Source organism: Capricornis sumatraensis, chromosome X (genome assembly GCF_032405125.1).
Source record: "Capricornis sumatraensis isolate serow.1 chromosome X, serow.2, whole genome shotgun sequence".
Taxonomy (NCBI): Eukaryota; Metazoa; Chordata; class Mammalia; order Artiodactyla; family Bovidae; genus Capricornis; species Capricornis sumatraensis.
Window position 1 is genome coordinate 24,928,081 of NC_091092.1, and position 21,097 is coordinate 24,949,177.

The 21,097-nt window shown below is 38.4% G+C and overlaps 1 protein-coding gene across 4 annotated transcripts in view; it reads right to left on the reverse strand.

The window, feature by feature from the left end:
* Positions 1-5,654: 5,654 nt before the first annotated feature.
* Positions 5,655-21,097, reverse strand: part of KLHL13 (kelch like family member 13) — a 74,222-nt gene continuing 58,779 nt past the window's right edge. For 3 of the 4 annotated variants that reach the window (XM_068962454.1, XM_068962455.1, XM_068962453.1), the window contains 3 exons: positions 19,340-20,135; positions 9,336-9,449; positions 5,655-7,062 (listed from right to left, as the gene is read on the reverse strand). In XM_068962454.1, the coding sequence (XP_068818555.1) occupies positions 6,575-7,062; positions 9,336-9,449; positions 19,340-20,135 (1,398 nt within the window). In that variant the 3' untranslated portion in view covers positions 5,655-6,574. The remainder of the gene's footprint in view (positions 7,063-9,335; positions 9,450-19,339; positions 20,136-21,097) is intronic. The other variant, XM_068962456.1, reaches the window with a different exon arrangement.

Consider the following 21,097-nt stretch of genomic DNA (forward strand, 5'->3'; position numbering starts at 1 on the left):
TTCAAACTTCAGTGCCCTAAAGATTTATTGGAACACATTGACAGTCATTCATTTACACATTCTGTACATTTTCCAACTACAACAGCAGAGATGAGTCATCATGACAAAGACCAATGGTCCAACAGAGATTAAAATATTTACATTTTTCTAGAGAAAGTTTGCCAACCTGTTGAGGTGGCAAGAATACACAGAACTGTACAAAAAGGAGCTTCACAACCAAGATAATAACGATGGTGTGATCACTCACCTAGAGCTAGACATCCTGGAATGTCAAGTCAAGTGGGCCTTAGAAAGCATCACTACGAACTAAGCTAGTGGAGGTGATGGAATTCCAGTTGAGCTATTTCAAATCCTGAAAGATGATGCTGTGAAAGTGCTGCACTCAATATGCCAACAAATTTGGAAAACTCAGCAGTGGCCACAGGACTGGAAAAGGTCAGTTTTCATTCCAATCCCAAAGAAAGGCAATGCCAAAGAATGCTCAAACTACCGCACAATTGCACTCATCTCACATGCTAGTAAAGTAATGCTCAAAATTCTCCAAGTCAGGCTTCAGCACTACGTGAACCATGAAACTTCAGATGTTCAAGCTGGTTTTAGAAAAGGCAGAGGAACCAGAGATCAAATTGCCAACATCCACTGGATCATTGAAAAAGCAAGAGAGTTCCAGAAAAACATCTATTTCTGCTTTATTGACTATGCCAAAGCCTTTGACTGTGTGGATCACAATAAACTGTGGAAAATTCTGAAAGAGATGGGAATACCAGACCACCTGACCTGCCTCCTGAGAACTCTGTATGCAGGTCAGGAACCAACAGTCAGAACTGGACATGGAAGAACAGACTGGTTCCAAATAGAAAAAGGAGTAAGTCAAGGCTGTATATTGTCACCCTGCTTATTTAACTTATACGCAGAATACATCATGAGAAACACTGGACTGGAAGAAGCACAAGCTGGAATCAAGATTGCCAGGAGAAATATCAAAAACCTCAGATATGCAGATGACATCACCCTTATGGCAGAAAGTGAAGAGGAACTCAAAAGCCTCTTGATGAAAGTGAAAGAGGAGAGTGAAAAAGTTGGCTTAAAGCTCAACATTCAGAAAACGAAGATCATGACATCTGGTCCCATCACTTCATGGGAAATAGATGGGGAGACTGTGGAAACAGTGTCAGACTTTATTTTCATGGGCTCCAAAATCACTGCAGAGGGTGATTGCAACCATGAAATTAAACGACGTTTACTCCTTGGAAGAAAAGTTATGACCAACCTAGATAGCATATTCAAAAGCAGAGATATTACTTTGCCAACAAAGGTCCATCTAGTCAAGGCTATGGTTTTTCCTGTGGTCATGCATGGATGTGAGAGTCGGACTGTGAAGAAAGCTGAGCATCGAAGAATTGATGCTTTTGAACTGTGGTTTTGGAGAAGACTCTTGAGAGTCCCTTGGACTGCAAGGAGATCAACCAGTCCATTCTAAAGGAGATTAGTCCTGGGTGTTCATTGGAAGGACTGATGCTAAAGCTGAAACTCCAGTACTTTGGCCACCTCACGTGAAGAGCTGACTCATTGGAAAAGACGCTGATGCTGGGAGGGATTGGGGGCAGGAGGAGAAGGGGATGACAAGAGGATGAGATGGCTGGATGGCATCATCGACTCAATGGACATGAGTTTGAGTGAACTTCAGGAGTTGGTGATGGACAGGGAGGCCTGGCGTGCTGCGATTCATGGGGTCGCAAAGAGTCAGACACGACTGTTTCCTGCTTTGTTTGTTTTTGACAGAGCTGTGGCCTTTATTCTCATTTTTTAAAGTTCAATCTTCATTTATCATAGTCCCATTGCCAAATAACATGCAAGGTGAAGAAGCATTGGGCTGATTAGTGGAGACAGCAAGGAATACTAAATTTAAATAGAGAATGAATACATCCCTAAAACTACCATTTAATACAAAAACCTGTAATCACTTTTAAAATACTAATAAAAGATAGAGAATGAAATATCTACTCTGATATTTTAATTATACAAATTACTTAATTCATTGATGAAATAAATATTTTAATTATCTAGGATCACCTTGTTAGGGGAAGCACACTGACAGAAACTGCCCACCCTGGCCCAGCACCAAAGTAACCATTTGCATGAGTTGTTTTATGACAGGAGGTCCTGGTAAGGAAAACAGAACTAATAAGCCACCACCAACCAGAAGAGTTCAGGAAAGGTCAAAAGGAGACATCACATGTCCGACCACCTCCCAGAATCCTTCTCACTGTCATCCATCTTGGCTGAACAAAGCCTGCACCATCAGGAAGGACTCTGAGTCAGAATGATTGGCTAAGGACAACCTGGAAACTAATCTGATCACTGTAAAACCCGAGCCTTGGCAGAGCAGTTCTCCTGGGTTCCCTTACCCTAGTGTTCTCCACCCGGGTGCCCCTTCCCAATAAAATCTCTTGCTTTGTCAGCACATGTGTCTCCTTGGACAATTTATTTCTGAGTGTTAGACAAGAGTCCAGTTTCGGGCCCTGGAAGGGGTCCCCACTCCTGAAACACTATTGCTTAATTCAATGGACATCTGATTTGACCACATTAATATTTTAATATTTTTACACTGATATAAACCCAATATATTGCGGAGTAGTTAAACCTCACTTAATACAGGGGTTAGAAGTCTTACTCTAAATACTGTATTGACATATTTTGTATCAGTAATTAAAATGCACAGATGTTCTAGAATCTATTTCATATCAGGAAATGATATATTAATATATCAAAAATATACTGTTAAACAAAATTATTTATACTGATTTGAAATGATAATAGTGTAAAAGCAAAATACATTTAGCTATGGTTACTGATATGGGGGGAGAGGAATGACTTTTTTCTTCCTTGTATTTACCAATTTTTCTCTATTTTGCCTGTTTATAATTACCAAGAATTTTAAAACACTGCATGATTTGACCCAGTTAAAACAAAATTCCTGGAATCCTTGTGAACTTATTTCACATTTACTTTGCTGCCCACATATTCCAAGAGCTCTCTGATATGGAAAGGACTAAACCTGAGGTCTGGTGCCTTGAAAATAAAACACAAAATAGCCAAGAATAAAATTAGAGGCAGAGCCAACTTTTCCATAGTAAGGTAAAGGAAATCTGCTTACCATTCTTGGGCGGGGATTGGGGGTGGTGGGGAGGGTGGAAATACACAAAGGCGCTTGAAATGGAAAAAAAAGGTCACAGACTAATTAAATAAAACACCACTTAATTGCCTTCTGGGCCACTCGCTCAGGGGCTCATGAAAGGGAGTTATTTTAGCCACTTCCGAAGAGACAATACACTCGTATATATTGTTAAGTCCCTAAAGTAACAAGAGAGAGGAAACAGGTTCGGGCCATCATCTTTCTTTTCAGGACGAAACTTGATTATGAGATAAATTTTTTAAAATTCTTGAAATAGGCAAAGTAGCTTTTTTCTTTCATCTTCTGCACTCTACCAGCCTTGACCAGGAAGGGAAATGATGACCCTTTTGAGATTTAATACATTAAACATATAATATATTATATTAACATAACATTAAACATTTACTGCATTATAACTCAATAATTTCTTTTTCAAGTAAAACAAGAACCTAAGAAAGGCAAATGTGAGAAATGTTTGTATAGTCAAACAATGACTGGCAGATATTTTTTATAAAGAAAAATGGTTAATTTGCTATGAAAGAAAATGTGTAGTAATTTACCAGCTGTTGGAATTGTTTAATAACAGCACTTGTGCGACATGCATTGCTGTTCTAAATAACATATGGCATGGATGCAGAAAAGGTAAGCTGTCAAACAGAATCTGTGTGCTTTGTTATTCCCTGTGGCAAACTGGGAACAAATCACAGACCCTATTTCCTCTTCTTTCTGGGCATGTGGCTGTCTGATATTTTCCAGTCCCCTTTGGGCTTCTGTGTGGACACAGAACTGATTTCTGACCAGCAGAATGTGGGTAGATGTGACGTAAGCCTCTTTCAACCCAACCCCCCTCATGCCTTCAATGCTTCCTTTTTCTTCTGCTAACTGAATGGAGAGGATTCTGAGGACCCTTAGAGGAGAGTTGCCTGACCAGGAAAACTCACACTGGACTGTCTTGTACACACTCCCACATTTGGGCAGTTGTTAACTATGTACAAATGGTTGAATCCATTCTGCCTATAAAGAGAACGGAAAATATGTGGCCAGTTACTGTGACTTAAGAAATACAGACGTAGAGGTAGAGAACAAATGTATGGATACAAAGGGGGAAAGGGGTAGGGTTGGAGGAATTGGGAGATTGAGATTAACACATACACTATTGATACTATGTATAAAATAGATAACTGACAAGAACCTGTTGTATAGCACAGGGAACTCTACTTAATGCACTGTGGTGAGCTGAATGCAAAGGCAGTCCAAAAAACAGGAAATATATGTATACATATAGCCGATTCACTTTGCTATACAGTAGAAACCAACACATAATGAAGCAACTATACCCTAATGAAAACTAATTAGAAAAAAGAATAATCCTGCCAAGACAATCTTTCAAATTCAAACTAGGCCTCTCCTAACATTCAAAAGTACCATTGATGGGAAAATGGTTTTCTTTGTTATGATTAACTCAAGACAAAGGTAGTGACAGGGTACTGCCGATTACCCACTGGTTAAGAACTTTGGTGATACTCGTTGGTCTGAAATAGCTCAAAATTTTTGGTTCAGATTTAACCTGGTCATTTGCAGATGAAGTAGGAAAAATCATACACATGGCCCTAATATAATGATCAAACAATAACCTACAAAAACTTTTTCTTTATACTCCTTGGTTGAGAACAAATCTCTTAGGTTATTTTACACAATCTCTTCTTGTTAGACAAGATGGATCTTTTCGAAGAGCAGGAAAACTGACCTCAGAAATTCCACTGCTCTTGTGGTTTAGACATATTAACCTGTAGGGATGGGGAGAGGCCAATGAGCATCTTCTACAAACTATTTTAAGTGAAAGTTGCTCAGTCCTGTCTGACTCTTTGCGACCCCATGGACTACACAGTCCATGGAATTCTCCAGGCCAGAATACTGGAGTGGGTAGCTTTTCCCTTCTCCAGGGGATCTTCTCAACCCAGGAATCGAACCCAGGTCTCCCGTATTGCAGACTATTTTGGGTTGGCCAAAAACTTCATTTGGGTTTTTCTGTAAGATGGGTATAAAAAACTGAATGAACTTTTTGGTTAACCCAATAACTCCTCAAAAACAACCAACAAGGAGTTTTCACCAATGAAGCTGGACCTGGTCAAATTCTTTTTTCCTTGAATGAAAGATACTAGTATTCAGTAATCCAAGCTGTTCAGTACTCTTAAGTTCTAATCATTTAGATCCTGGCACACTAAAAAAAAAAAAAAAGATATTGAATAAAAGTAAGTCAAATCAGACAATAATAGAACATCTCACACCAAAATGACATCAAATGTTTTTTATTGAACAAAAAAGATAGAACATGGAAGTTGAATTCACTGAGCAAAAGCAGCTCACCTGGTGAAGCTGCTATATTGTGTGCTAAATAATCTTATGAACTGAGTATACAGAATACATATAATATGTAAGTTATCTCAACAGCAAAGGAGAAGGTGTAGATTACAGTTTTGGAGGGAAAAATCTGGTCAAATGACAAATTTAGTTGCTCAAAATTTCTAGCCCTTGTCCACCTAAATTCAGTATGATTCTACATATGTGCATTCAGTATGTGCATACTGAATTCCCATTTTAACTGAAGCTGCTTTTTGGAAGAAATTTAAAAGTATTTATTTTTTCGCATTAATTTGACTTTCTAGTCAATTTTTAAAAATTTCCTTTTTGACATATATGTGTGCATGTATTTATATACACCTAAAAACCCCCAAACCCTTGTTTACAAGTTGAGGGGTCATGCTGTTTTGTTTTTTTTTATTAAGATTGGTGAATTTCAATGATTATTTCTCCTGTGCATCTAAGAAACTGGATGTGTTTTCAATGCACCCCCACAGACAGGAGGGCTGACAGATATGTCAAAAATACTTTATGGAAAGAGGCAGGTAGCTCATGCGAGTTGGCAACCTTTTGTCTGGTGTCTCCTGTTGGAACTGGCTGTCTCCCTTTAACATCTCACAGTCAAAGATGAAAGGAAAACTTTTTACTTTGAAGCCTAGTTAGCACAGTTGCACATTTACTATAATCCACCTTTTAACTTGGTTTATTGGGCTTTTCTAATGTAAGATGACAAACACCTTACATCCAGTACACAGCATCAAAAAGTACTGAAGAAACATCTTATAGACAATACTTTTTTTTCTTGTATGTTAAATATCAGCTTCTATGGGATACATTTCCAGAATGGTTTGTTACCACTTTATAAACACTCGAAGCCAAACAAACAGCACGAAGAACATCAATGTCTTTTTTCCAATATTTGTATCAATTACTGGAGGATAATCCTAACATACACTACTTAAGGAGAGGGGGCAAAAGAAGAGAATTCATGACACACTGCAAAGATAGGACTACAGCATCTTAGTTGCAGGGACGATTTTACGGGGCAGAAAGAGGGGACTCTCTAGAAGGTGATGGTGTGGTTTCTTCAGGTGGAAAAACCGTGAGTGTGCAAGCTCGGATGCCACCCAGGGATTCTGGGAGATCAAACACCTTATGCCATTCATCTTTATCTGGATCATATTTCTGCACGATCTCTACCATACAACGATTATTCCACGAATACCCACCAACCACGTAGATTTTATTTTCAAAGACAGCGACCCCAACATCACTCTGCCCTCTTAACATAGCAGCAATTGGGGTCCACTGGTCAAGGATCGGTGAGTAGTATTCACAGCTTAGGACATCGTCATAATCACTGGTTCCTCTGAAGTGATTGCCGCCGATAACGTAGAGCCTTTCTCCCACAGTGCACATGCAATGCAGACCTCTGACAGTGGTCATCGGCGCCTTCTGGATCCATTTGTCAGTATCAGGGTCAAAGCACATGAGCTCCTTTTGGAAAGTGTCATGAGTAATTCCTCCTGAGGAATGAAAATTATAGGTGGGAGGTAAACAGATTAATATGAAAATGCAAAAGTTAATAGAAGGCTCTCTGTCACAGATGATTCACTTTTAGCCACATATTATGACATTTTAGAGTTTATCAAGTGTGTTCTTATACATGTCTGCCTGCTATAACTACTTTCTCTGGATTAAAAATAAAGAAAATAATATTTTCATCTCCTTAAAGAACAAAAGTGTAGCTTATATTATTGTAATGACTTTCTCAAACAGAGACCGAAGGAATTTAAGAGGCTTTACAGAACGAAAATATATTTTGGCTACTTTTTGAGTTGAGTTTACAGTAAATCCCAACTACAAAGCATCATTCACTCCTGCTGCTCTTTAAATGCTAGGTGTTCCCTTCCTCATTTGTCAAATAAGAATGGACACTCTAGCTCTCGAGTTAGGATTTTGATTATGAATTGAAATAAATAACAATGCTTTGGAAAAGTCGAAAGTGTTATGCAACTATACAGGCTTATATGAATATTCAGAACTGTTTTTGTAGACCTTAGGGTGAGGATGGGTAATGTCCTCTCTTAAAAAGGTAAAGAATTAGAATGCTGAATATACCTGGAATTTTGTATGTACAGTGATTCGTTGCTGCTCTATTGAGTCCATATCATCTACAAAACATATTTTTAGATCATATTTCAATCAGTCTGTACAATGAAAATATCAAACTATGTGTTCTGCAGCTTAGGGAGAAAACTAAACTAAGCTTCAGCCACATCATTCAAAGCTCTACTATCTGGGGGCCAGATGGCCATCACTAGGTAGTTGGGGTTTTTTTTCCTGCTTTTCTATATTTTTTTCTGTACTTCACTGAGTTCCCAGCAAGCAAAACAGTGCTCTTTGGTTTGAAAATCAGCTGTGGTTTCCAGCCTACTCTTGACTGGGAAGGTCATTTGTGCAATATATGCTAGTTATGCCAAATCACCACTAGAACAATTCGAATGTCATTTTTTTCCCACCAGAGGACTTGTAGCTCTCGTAATAGCATAGCAGCCACACAGAGAAAATAGGTAGATGGTATAAATCATTGATTAGCGGAACATATTATTTCCCAGAAAGCTCTTTCAATATAAGGTGTCCCATAGTCTGCTCATAAATTTCACACCAGAAGCCTGCCAATCACACACTAAAGGTCTTTCACTGATCCTTCTTGATTACAGATTTCATTAAGGCAGCGTTCAGAGACTCAGACCACAAACATCACCTTAATGCCTTTGTTCTCTAATAATGTAGCTGCTGGCTTGGCACTGGCCGACCTTCAAAAGAGGGAAAATTGTCAGAGGTAGACTCTGTCAGGGCCAAGTGGTAAGAACCTAACAGAGTCAAGTCTAAATACTGGAAGTGAACGTTACATTAAAATAGGACTCATTTCTACATTCTACATAAGGATGATTTGAACACTAACAGTTTGTGCTACTGTGACACTGAGCCAACTGTAGTCTTTTCAGAATTTTTTATTAGAAAAATACATGTGAATGTGGCCAAAATACAGGTAATCAGCACAGAATTATTTCTGCAATGACACCACAGTAGAACCTACTATAATACTCAGGACAAGAGAAACATGTTATGGGTTGCACTAAATTAGGTTTTCCCTCGTGGCTCAGTCAGTAAAGCATCCGCTTGCAATGCGGGAGACCTGGGTTCAATTCCTGGGTCGGGAAGATCCCCTGGAGAAGGAAATGGCAACCCACTCTAGTATTTTTGCCTGGAGAATTCCATGGACAGAGGAGCCTGGTGGGCTACAGTCCATGGGGTTGCAAAGAGTCAGACACGACTGAGTGACTAACACAAATGAGAGAATGAACATTATTATGCATTATATGTATATTGGAAGCAAGTTTTATGCACAGTAGAGCTTACATGTTATATAATGATATATTTCCTCATGGAGTTTAGCTAAATTCTAAATAGAAATGAATTAATGGTTGTTATAGAGACTATGAATGGTGGTTATTAGAGTATTAGACTATGGACTAAGGGGGCTAAAAGGCAAGTTGGAGAAGCTTAAAGCTTTCCAATTTCTTCTAAGTATTACAGTAGGATTGGTTGGCTGCTAGTCTTATAAACTTATAAAATACCAAAGGCATTTACATACAAATGTACACAAAAATACATTCTAAAACCTACAATTATATTTTGATTATCCATTTCCCAGATTATTAACACTATACGGAAAGATGGCAACATAGCTAAAAATCTATGTATTATATGGATTGCATTTGCAATTATTTACCTGATATATACATTACGCCTCCATACACAGTTCCAGCATGGCCATAGTGGGGCTCACTCATTTTGGCAACGTAGGTCCATTCGTTTGTTCTTGGATTGTAACATTCTACTGTAGCTATTGTTTAAAAAATAACAAAGAAGAATGGATAGATTTTAAAATATGATTTATAATTTCAAATTTAGCAATAAATTATTTTTCCCTTAGGTGGAACAATAATAATATTCTCATAACTGAAATATTTCTATTTAGGTATGAGATATTCTTGGGGGTCAAATATTAATTATTGAGATTTTGCAATTAATATGAATTGTTAATATATTGAGACATGTTACATCAGACTAGCTATTTAATGTAATAATATAACACACTTCTGTCACTATAGAAATCACTAGACTTTCTTTTCTTCTAGGATCTTGTTACATCTTTATAATTTGATACTTCTCCCATTTCTTTGCTCTAAATATGTGGGAAGAAAAGATGAACAAAATTACAAGGAAGAAAAACACTTTGATTCTATATGATACACCATATAGGAAATAAAGGTTAACAGATATGAAGCAAAAGTTTAAGTTGATAATGAAATTATGCACACTGCCTGGTGTATGTTTTGATGCCTATTGCTCATTTCATATCAAGACTACAAAATTGACACTGACAATAATTTTTCAGTATCTATACATTAAAGCCAATAGTTTACCACTGCAGCCAGTACTGCTCTTAACTTGAAGATGACTGGCAGCATAATAAAAATTTTATTAGGGGTACTTCCTCTCAGCAATAAATTTTCATCCTTAACACAGAGTATTTGAGAAGTGACCTCAACTTATTTAACTATCAATCTGTTATAACATCAAGACTAGAACCAATGACAGTCTAGACAGATAGAAAATGTAATCTTTTTTAAAAAGCAGAATAGGGATGTTAGGAGGTCTCTGGTCCACAGCACGAAATTAGGATTGACTTGAAAAGTTTACACTATTTATTGCAGACGCTGCCACTTGTTAACCCAACTGCTTGTCTCCACTAACCCTGCTTTTTTCTTACTAAGAGAACCACAACACTGCTCAGGAAAGCACTGTGCCAAACTCAAAATAAAATTCAAATCTGCAGGTTCCTGCAGGTCCTGTCAAGCTGGAATTGATGGCATGACATATCTGTAGGCAATGGAATGCAAGCAGGAGGATACAGAGTGGGGCTATTTGATCAAGTCACTGGAATAAAACGTGGCTGCTGCTGCTGCTAAGTCGCTTCAGTCGTGTCCGACTCTCTGCGACCCCAGAGACGGCAGCCCACCAGGCTCCCCCGTCCCTGGGATCCTCCAGGCAAGAACACTGGAGTGGGTTGCCATTTCCTTCTCCAATGCAGGAAAGTGAAAAGTGAAAGGGAAGTCGCTCAGTCGTGTCCGACTTCTAGCGAGTCCCTGGACGGCAGCCCACCAGGCTCCTCCGTCCATGGGATTCTCCAGGCAAGAGTACTGGAGTGGGGTGCCATGCAGCAAAATGCAATCCTAATTGATAAGTCATCCTTTGAACCAAGTTTTCCTATTTAAAAAATAATAGTACTGTGAGAACAGGCCAAACTAGAGACAGATTGAAGAGATTAATTTTATCTTTTCAATAATTTCATCAAAATCACTATACAAACTATTTACTTCTCCTCTAACAAAATCTATATTATACCACTTCTTATATCCCATTACTGATTTCCTTTTCTACTTCAGTTTTGAATTTTCAGTCTTATTTCAAAGGTTTTTACTATTCTTTTCTTTTTTTGTAATCTCTTGTTAGTTTTGTTCATTGCTTTGGGCTTGGACCCTTACCAACTCTATTTTTTCTAAATCTTTTTATCAGGTAGCAACATTCTACGAAATCTTTCCCCAAAATAAGGACTATTGCCACGATGAATGACAAGCTAAAACTGCTCTAATACTGTTTGTGATTATTTTCAATCACTGGATGTCTCCTTGAGTGTTCAGTTCCATTTGCCTTTCAGCATGGCTTTCACCTAACTGACAAACAAATCCTACTGAATGTATATCAGTAGCACCCTCTTTACACTTAGAGTGAATCTACTATATTGACTGGCATCAGCAAAGTAGTTAATAGTAGGGTTTTATTTGACAAAGGAATATAATCTAATCACACATCCTATCAGCAAAAGGGTTTTAATGACTTCTGGACATCATCTTTTCCATCTATATGATGTCAAAGGATAGGTTTTATTATAGTTTCATGCTTTTCTTAATGAATTCTGTCTTGAACTTTGAAATTTCTAGACTGTTACAGTCTTTCCTTATGTCTAATTCAATCTATTTTGAAGTAGTTTCCATTAGTTTCCTCTTATTTTTTAAAGGGGAGCTAGAAGTTGAATAGCTATTCACTCTTCATGATTATTAAAATCTTCCTATGTAGAAAGATAATGCTATTATTCTATCAGTGAGTTAACTGCATTTTTTTGGGGGGGGGGGTAATCGGGGTTATAAGAATCCATCTATACTTTCTCATATAGGAGCCCTTTAAGGGTAAGACAGTTATTAAGCATGAATAACACAACAAGTATATAATAGTTCATTATCCCTAAATTGCCTTAGTCTCTGTGGGGTCTCTGGGTCCTAATGCATACAAGGTATGTCTGAGCCCTCTGAGCATCTCTTGCAGGTATGGAGTTTGATTCTAAATGCAATTTTGCCCCTCCTACTGTCTTGCTGGAGCTTCTCCTTTGTTCAGACTTAAACTGAAGAAAGTAGGGAAAACCACTAGACCATTCAGGTATGACCTAAATCAAATCCCTTACAATTATACAGTAGAAGTGACAAATAGATTCAAGGGATTAGATCTGATAAACAGAATGCCTGAAGAACTATGGATGGAGGTTCGTGACATTGTACAGGAGACAGTGATCAAGACCATCCCCAAGAAAAAGAAATGCAAAAAGGCAAAATGGTTGTCTGAGGAGGCCTTATTAATAGCTATGAAAAGAAGAGAAGCAAAACTTAAAGGGGAAAAGGAAAGATATACCCATCTGAATGCAGATTTTCAAACAACAGAGAGATAAGAAAGCCGTCCTCAGTGATCAATGCAAAGAAATAGAGGAAAACAGTAGAATGGAAAAGACGAGAGAGCTCCTCAAGAAAATTAGAGATACCAAGGGAACTTTTCATGCAAAGACAGGCACAATAAAGGACAGAAATAGTATAGACCTAAACAGAAGCAGAAGATATTAAGAAGAGGTGGCAAGAATACACAGAAGAACTATACAAAAAAGATCTTCATGACCCAGATAATCACGATGGTGTGATCACTCACCTAGAGCCAGACATCCTGGAATGTGAAGTCAAGTGGGCCTTAGGAAGCATCACTAAGAACAAAGCTAATGGAGGTGATGAAATTCCAGCTCAGCTATTTCAAGTCCTAAAAGATGATGCTGTGAAAGTGCTGCACTCAATATGACAGCAAATTTGGAAAACTCAGCAGTGGCCACAGGACTGGAAAAGGTCAGTTTTCATTCCAATCCCAAAGAAAGGCAATGCCAAAGAATGCTTGAACTACTGCACAACTGCACTCATCTCACATGCCAGCTAAGTAAGCTCAAAAATTCTCCAAGCCAGGCTTCAACAGTACACTAAACAAGAACTGTCAGATGTTCAAGCTGGATTTAGAAAATGCAGAAGAAACAGAGATCAAATTGCCAACATCCATTGGATCAAAAGCAAGAGAGTTCCAGAAAAACATCTACTTCTGATTTATTGACTATTCCAAAGCCTTTGACTGTGTGGATCAGAACAAATTGTGGAAAATTCTGAAAGAGATGGGAATCCCAGACCACCTGACCTGCCTCTTGAGAAATCTGTATGCAGGTCAAGAAGCACCAGTTAGAACTGGGCATGGAACAACAGACTGGTTCCAAATCAGGAAAGGAGTACGTCAAGGCTGTATATTGTCACCCTGCTTATTTAACTTATATGCAGAGTACATCATGAGAAATGCAGGGCTGGATGAAGCAAAAACTGAAATAAAGATTGCTGGGAGAAATATCAATAACCTCGGATATGCAGAAGACACTACCTTTATCGCAGAAAGCGAAGAACTAAAGAGCCTCTTGATGAAAGTGAAAGAGGAGAGTGAAAAAAGTTGGCTTAAAGCTCAACATTCAGAAAACTAAGATCATGGCATCCAGTCGCATCACTTCATGGCAAATAGATGGGGAAACAGTGGAAACAGTGGCTGACTTTATTTTTCTGGGTTCCAAAATCACTGCAGATGGTGACTGCAGCCATGAAATTAAAAGACACTTACTCCTTGGAAGAAAAGTTATGACCAACCTAGACAGCATATTGAAAAGCAGAGACATTACTTTGCCAACAAACGTCCGTCTAGTCAAGACTATTGTTTTTCCAGTAGTCATGTATGGATGTGAGAGTTGGACTGTGAAGAAAGCTGAGCACCAAATAATTGATGCTTTTGAACTGTGGTGTTGGAGAAGACTCTTGAGAGTCCCTTGGACTGCAAGGAGATCCAACCAGTCCATTCTAAAGGAAATCAGTCCTGAGTGTTCATTGGAAGGACTGATGCTGAAGCTGAAACTCCAATACTTTGGCCACCTCATGGGAAGAGTTGACTCATTTGAAAAGACCCTGATGCTGGGAAAGATTGAAGGCAGGAGGAGACGGGGACGACAGAGGATGAAATGGTTGGATGGCATCACTGACTTGAGTTTGAGTAAACACGAGTCTGAGTAAACTCTGGGAGTTGATGATGGACAGGGAAGCCTGCCGTGCTACAGTCCATGAGGTCACAAAGAGTAGGACACGACTGAGTGACTGAACTGAACTGACCCCTAAATTTGTCTTCTTCCAGCTAGATAACCCATCCCCTTTAGCTTTTCCCATCTTTTAATCCTTATTGTCAACCCTTGGCTTTCTCCAGGTAGGATTGTTATTGTCATTAGTAAAATCAATATATTGTTTTAAAATAGAATAGATATAATTAACAAGTGTATATTCATATCCTTATTTCTATTTTCCATATTTACAAACAACAAGATGTTAGGATCAACCACATTGGCGGGGGGGGGGGGGGGACAAGGGATGAGCAAGCATGGAGCTGGAGCCACAAAGCAGTGAGTCCATCACAGTCTATGACAGGTGGGAATGGTAATGAGGTAGTTGGGAAAATCTAGAACAGGGAACAGAGAAGGCGATGGCACCCCACTCCAGTATTCTTGCCTGGAAAATCCCATGGATCGAGGAAACTGGTGGGCTGCAGTCCATGGGGTCGCTAAAAGTCAGACATGACTGAACGACTTCACTTTCACTTTTCACTTTCATGCATTGGAGAATGAAATGGCAACCCCCTCCAGTGTTCTTGCCTGGAGAATCCCAGGGACAGGGGAGCCTGGTGGGCTGCCGTCTATGAGGTCGCACAGAGTTGGACACGACTGCAGTGACTTAGCAGTAGCAGCAGCAGAACAGGGAAGGTCGGGCAAACTACAGCCTATAAGCCAAATCCAGTATGTCATCTCCTTTTGTATGTCCCACAAGATAAAAACACGAATTGATCTCACATTTTTAAATAGCTTGAAAAAAATCAAAGAAAAATATTTTGTGTAATATGAAAATTATATGGGATTCAAATTTCTATGTTCATATATAAAGCTTTATTGGAATACAACTTCACTCATTTATTTATAAACAAACTGTCCATAGTTGCTTTCACAATACGATGGCAGAGCTGATTAGTTGTGACAGAGGTCCTATAGCCTGGAAAATCAAGATCTCCTTCTTGGCACTGTATTGTCTATTCTAGAGAATCATTTTCAGTAGTCTGGTGACCTGGTATGTAAATTAGAGATCCTCTATAATTTAAGAAATTCAGTTAGGTTGGTTGTTTCACGTATCTCAGGGATTCTGATTTTCTCAGGTGATTACACTGGAGTTCAGGATTTACTTGTTCTTTGACATTAGGAAAGAGATTAGTCCTGAAGAAAATTATTTGCATATTGAGGGCTCTCAGAAAGCGGGGATGGTCTCTAGAATCGTAGAGTGCCAGTTAGTAATATGTCACTTAATAAAGAAACTGCAAATCTATTAAGGGATATGGAGGTATCTGATAAATTTCAGTAATTTTATTGTATATTTATTTGGAAAATTTTAATACAGGGTTACTTCATTATTTGGAACTCTGACTTATTAATATTTAACTGCAGTGAAAGATACCTGAGCTGTCATATTTTTCCTCAATACAGAAAACTTCAGTGGAAGATTGATTTCTTATATGATGCAATTTTGAAAGATACCAGAAATAACTGACTCCTTTTTTTCTTAAGTGACAGCTACTCTAAGCTTTCCCCAGTTTTCCATTGTACCTGATGTCAAAAGAAAGTAGCATTTCTAAGGAATTTTATTTTAGCAATAAATCAGGCTCTCACACACAGACACTAATATTATGGTTTGATGTACTATGGGCTTGGGTCCATAAACTCCATGGAAAGATTTTAAAAGGGCAAATCCACTTAAATGATCTAAAATGTCTTGTAGATGCTGCCACTGTCTTCTTTTCATCATTATATAGAGGCAGTGGTTATTGTGTATATAAAGAATAAATGATGTACTGATACTAATGAACCGGTTAAACTGTGAAATGATTTTCCTATCAATCCGTTTTTTCTGACACCCATTCCTATCCCCTTCTCTATTTACACTGACATATGAATATGTCAACATAATCATTTAAGGTGGAAATATTAAGTTATCACAACAGATGTTAGAGTGGAGTGGAGGGAGGGGGTTTCCATTAAAAACCACTTACAGAGCAGGATTGAAGGCAAAAGGAGAAGGGGGCGGCAGAGGATGAGATGGTTGGATGGCATCACTGACTCAATGGACATGAGTTTGAGCAAGCTCCGGGAGATGGTGAAGGACAGGGAAGCCTGGCATGCTGCAGTCCATGGGGTTGCAAAGAGTCAGACACGACTGAGCAACTGAACAACAGTGGAGCAGGAGAACACATGGATAATGTTTCTCTGGACAGGTTACACTGGCTTTGCTCACCTCAGCAATACAGAATGTGACGAGATGTGTCTGTCTACTTCTTACTTCCACGTGGGTATAAAATAGGGGGAACTCAAAGGTGTGGGGTGAGTCAGAAAAAAAAATATGAAGCTTCTTGCTACTTGGTTTTATGTAATGGCTCTTTAGGGCCTGAAGATTCTCCTGGAATCAAGACTCTCAACTGAAGTATACTTAATAAGTCACATGATTTTTTTAAAAAAACTTCCCATATATTTTAACTTAAAATATGTACCATAGGGACTTCCCTGGTGATCCAGAGGTTAAGCCTCTGCGTTCCCAGTGCAGGAGTCATGGATTTGATCCCTGGTCAGGGAACTCAGATTTTATATACTGTGTGGCGCAGCCAAAAACAATTAAAACAATATGTAACAGCAGGGATTTGCTGGGTATGTTAATTTTAAGGGAAGCAATCCTTTTCTACAAAGGTTTAGTCACTTCTAGATTCTAGGAGATAATTTCTTTAAAGGAAAAGAAATACTAAGTAGTTGGCTTCAATGGAATTATAGTTGTCTTTTGATAATGAGGGTTTGTATCTATAGTATAATCATACATTCCTTTATGAAAATGCAGTTGATGAATTAAGATAAAAGTGGACCTATATTTATCATCTAGAGTGGAGAGTCTTCTTTTTAGAACATGTAAATCATTATCCTTAGGCTTAAGCTCTGGGTGATTGCGTTTTAAGTCTAACTATAGTCGAAGAGTAATAAATTTAGGACTCACACGTGAAAAGCATGATTCTCTTGTATCCTGTAACTTTCCAACTGAAACACAGAATACTGTTTTTAATAAGAGATGAAGGAGGTGATTTCTGAAGGGCAAGGAAGCCAGTCACTTGCCCAACAAGGTAGTGTACTTGTTGTTCCCAATTGAGTATAATGTGGGAAGAACTCAAACAGGGTGAGGATTAAGTCAGAAGAAGGAAGCCTCTAGCACCTTAGTCTTATGTAATGATTCTCCTTGGCCTGAAGATGATAAATTCTCAGAAGAGTAAGGCCTCTAATTAATATTAGGAAAAATATATTGAAGACTTAATAGCTGCATATTAACAGGGGTGTGAAAAATCACCAAGCAAGCAGTGACTTAAAACTGGAGCAATTTCCTTAGAGAAAAGAAGTTTCAAAATGGCCATGGATTGAGGGGTTTGATGACCTATAAATTGTAAACTTGTAAAGATTATTTTATATAAGTGGTTTTTCTAAGAAAGTGCCAAGTCACCACTTGCCTCTTCTGCTTATTTTAAGATACCATAAATTTAAAAGAGTATAACAACATGTAAATAATGTGTGTGGGTTAACTGAGGAAAGGACAGCTCTACACGAAGGGTATTCACGTGTCAAGTGCTTTTAGAAGTCTGATTATTAAAATATACTGGAAGACTGTTCTATACATCTGTGTCTCTTTTGTTCTCTCACATACAGGGTTATCGTTACCATCTTTGATGGTACAGGGAGGGAGGTGGGAGGGGGGTTCAGGATGGAGAACACGTGTACATCCGTGGCGGATTCATGTTGGTGTATGGCAAAACCAATACAATATTGGAAAGTAATTAGCCTCCAATTAAAATAAACAAATTTAAATTTAAAAAAAAAGAAAACACATTGGAAAACCTGTCGGCTTCATGATTCTGAAAGCTAGTCCAACAATCTGGGAAGTCTGGCCTTAGAAGAAATATCATTGTGACAACAAAGGAAAAAAAAAAAACCATGGGTAAAAAACATCAGTAACATTAAGACCATGTCACTAACAAGAAAGAGCTTGATAAGCTGAAAAGGATAAGAGCTGAGAGCAGATCTTTTTATTTCCAACAAATAGCTTATTTTCAAATCTACTAGACCACAGAGGATGAGATGGCTGAATGGCATCACCGACTCAATGGACATGAGTTTGGGTAAACTCCAGGAGTTGGTGATGGACAGGGAGGCCTGGCGTGCTGCGATTCATGGGGTCACAAAGAGTTGGACATGACTGAGCGACTGAACTGAACTGAGACCACCTTCTACTTTTTAGAATACTGAAGAAAAAGATTCTGAAAATTACTCTGAATTTATCCAGAGCCAATGCCAATATCTTAAACTTCCCCAGGCATATGGAGCCTAGAATACTGGTCAACTCCAAGGACTCTATTTAGAACAGAGAATAAAGGAAGATGGGTGAAAAAAAAGACCAAACAATGATGGTAATGACAGATATGTAAAACCTGATATAAAATGATATCTTCCTGACTTCTTTTTGGACGGCTACCTTATTCCTATTTTATCTAAAATAACAAAATTAGTGTTAATTTACATAGCCAAAGTATTGGTCTCTGTTATTGATCTAAGATCAGTGGCTGATTTTACATTAGGAAGACCAAGAAGGGACCATCAAATAATCAAGTTTACCAGCTCAGTTTACATGAGTTTTGAGACTAATAGTTACATATAATACTCATGGTAAATAAAGTCTGGATAATATTGAACTTTAAACATTTAGTAGATAAAGAAAATCATCTTACTGTGTGGCCTAGGATAGGTAACAGATTACATAAAAGGACCAACTATAGAAGTCAGTGCTCTGTAAGGAAGGATTTTAACCTGTTCACTGAAATATTCTGTGGGCTTTGAAAAATGGAAAATGAGGAAACATGTCAAAGTTCTGTCCAAGATTCCATTAGAATTTAAATTAGCAGAATATGCTTTTCAGTTAAACCTTTATGATGAAAACCATGATATTGCACCAGTAAAATATTCTGCCACATATTGATATATTTGTAGTGTGGCCAACAATATAGGCTCAGATAGTCTCTGACATTTTCTAAGAAAAACAGTTTAAAATAAAATTATGGCTACATTTGTTGGTCTTGGATGTTATAAAACTGCTTATTTTATGATCTGACTAGAATCTGGGGGTAAAGAAATCAGCCTTTGTGCTTAATAGACATATACACACTTACGCAGTTCACCAGCTGCATTTCGTCCACCAACTGCATACAGGTATCCTTTGAGGGCACTGAGGTGGAAGAAGGTGCGTTTTTCATTTAGAGATGCAACTTGCATCCACTTATTGTATCGTGGATCAAATCTGAAGACTGTATCAACTGCCGTTTTTCCTTTTGTGTCATAATTGCTCTGTCCTCCAACGACGTAGAGGAAATTTCCAATGACGGCAATGCCATGCTGGTACCTTGGGGCATCCATGGGGGCTAAGGACTTCCACTCGTGGGCCTTTTCATCATACATGCGCAATTCCTTGCTGACAACCAGCTGCTGCCTCAGCACTCCTCCTAGCGTAACCAAATGAGTGGTGTCAGACCGAATGGCAGTCCTGTCTGACTGCATCACTGGCTGCATATATGGCATCATTTGGTAATTGCTGGCTTCCAAAAGGAGATTCACACACGTATTGTCAGTTCTCATGAAATCCACGGTTTGCACGTAATTAATGAGCTCCTGCGGTGTCATTAGTGGAAATCGTATGTTCTTCATTAACTTTGCAGCAAAGTCCATCCGAGGCTCTTCCAGGCGTAGCCAGCGACAGGTAGCCTTAAAGAGCTCAAGTTCAGTGCAATGCTTAAGGCTATTACTGGAAAGCACGAAGGCAAGACGTTCAAAAGGGAGTTTCAAGAACTCCCCGGTGCTCAGCAACGCAGGAAAATTCTTCAACACGAAACTGTTAACATATTTATCCACTTCTGTCAGATTGTAGGTGTTGGCAATCCGCCCAACTTCGACACAATTGTCTAAAGTGACCTATTAAGCCAATCCAAAAAAGAATAATAATTAAAACCCAACTACTTTCATGGCACTCATACCTGGATATATAAATACCTGCTCTAGAATAAGAGGAAATATGCTTTTTACTGTCCATATAGATGAAAATTAAGATTCTTTTCTCCATATATTAACTATTTAAAGAGAATTCACAAACCACCCTTACCTAATCCAATAGAAAGGAGACTAAAAGAAAATGCTTGTTCAGAGTCAGTAGATGGAAAGTTACTCTAAGAAACAATGGTGTAACTTGACTATGGCCAACATAATTATTTTCTTTCTTCAAAAATGTGTCCTCACCATTACCCTGCAAATACTAAGAAAGTTCTGGCCAGATGGAAGTTCTGCAAAAATAGAAAGCCATTCTATAATGAATCATCTCAATTCACTTTTCAGTCATGATTCTTAAAAGCAACTCAGCTAGCAGATCCACAAAGAGAAAAGCTCTAGTACCTGATCCCTAAATTTCTTTCATATCAACAGGCATCATTCATCACTATCATTCATTTTGATTCCTTCAAAAGTTATTGCTTATAGTGAAGATAATTTAATAGGGCCATTATTCCTAGGGTGAATTTATTTTCTATATTCTTTATGTAGAAATAGAAACAAAGGAATCACTTTCTTGGGGAATGGAATGGGTGATTTTGCATCAAGTTATTCATGTAGTTTAGTTTCCAGTAAGTTTGCAGACGGCTGCACCACACTTTTCCTTAGCGACTCTCTTACTCTCGGCATACCCCAGCTCTGCCTGGAGTCCACATTAGCCCCTCAGATCTCCCCAGCACAGAGCAAAATACAGCAAAAGCAGAAGCCATGAAAAGGAGAGAAGCTATGGAGGGGCCCATCTTTGGCAGGAAGTCTTTTCAATGTTCTAAGGGCTAATTAGTCAAAAGTGAAAAGTAGGAAAATCAAATCAGCAAATATGTAAAGCATAAATC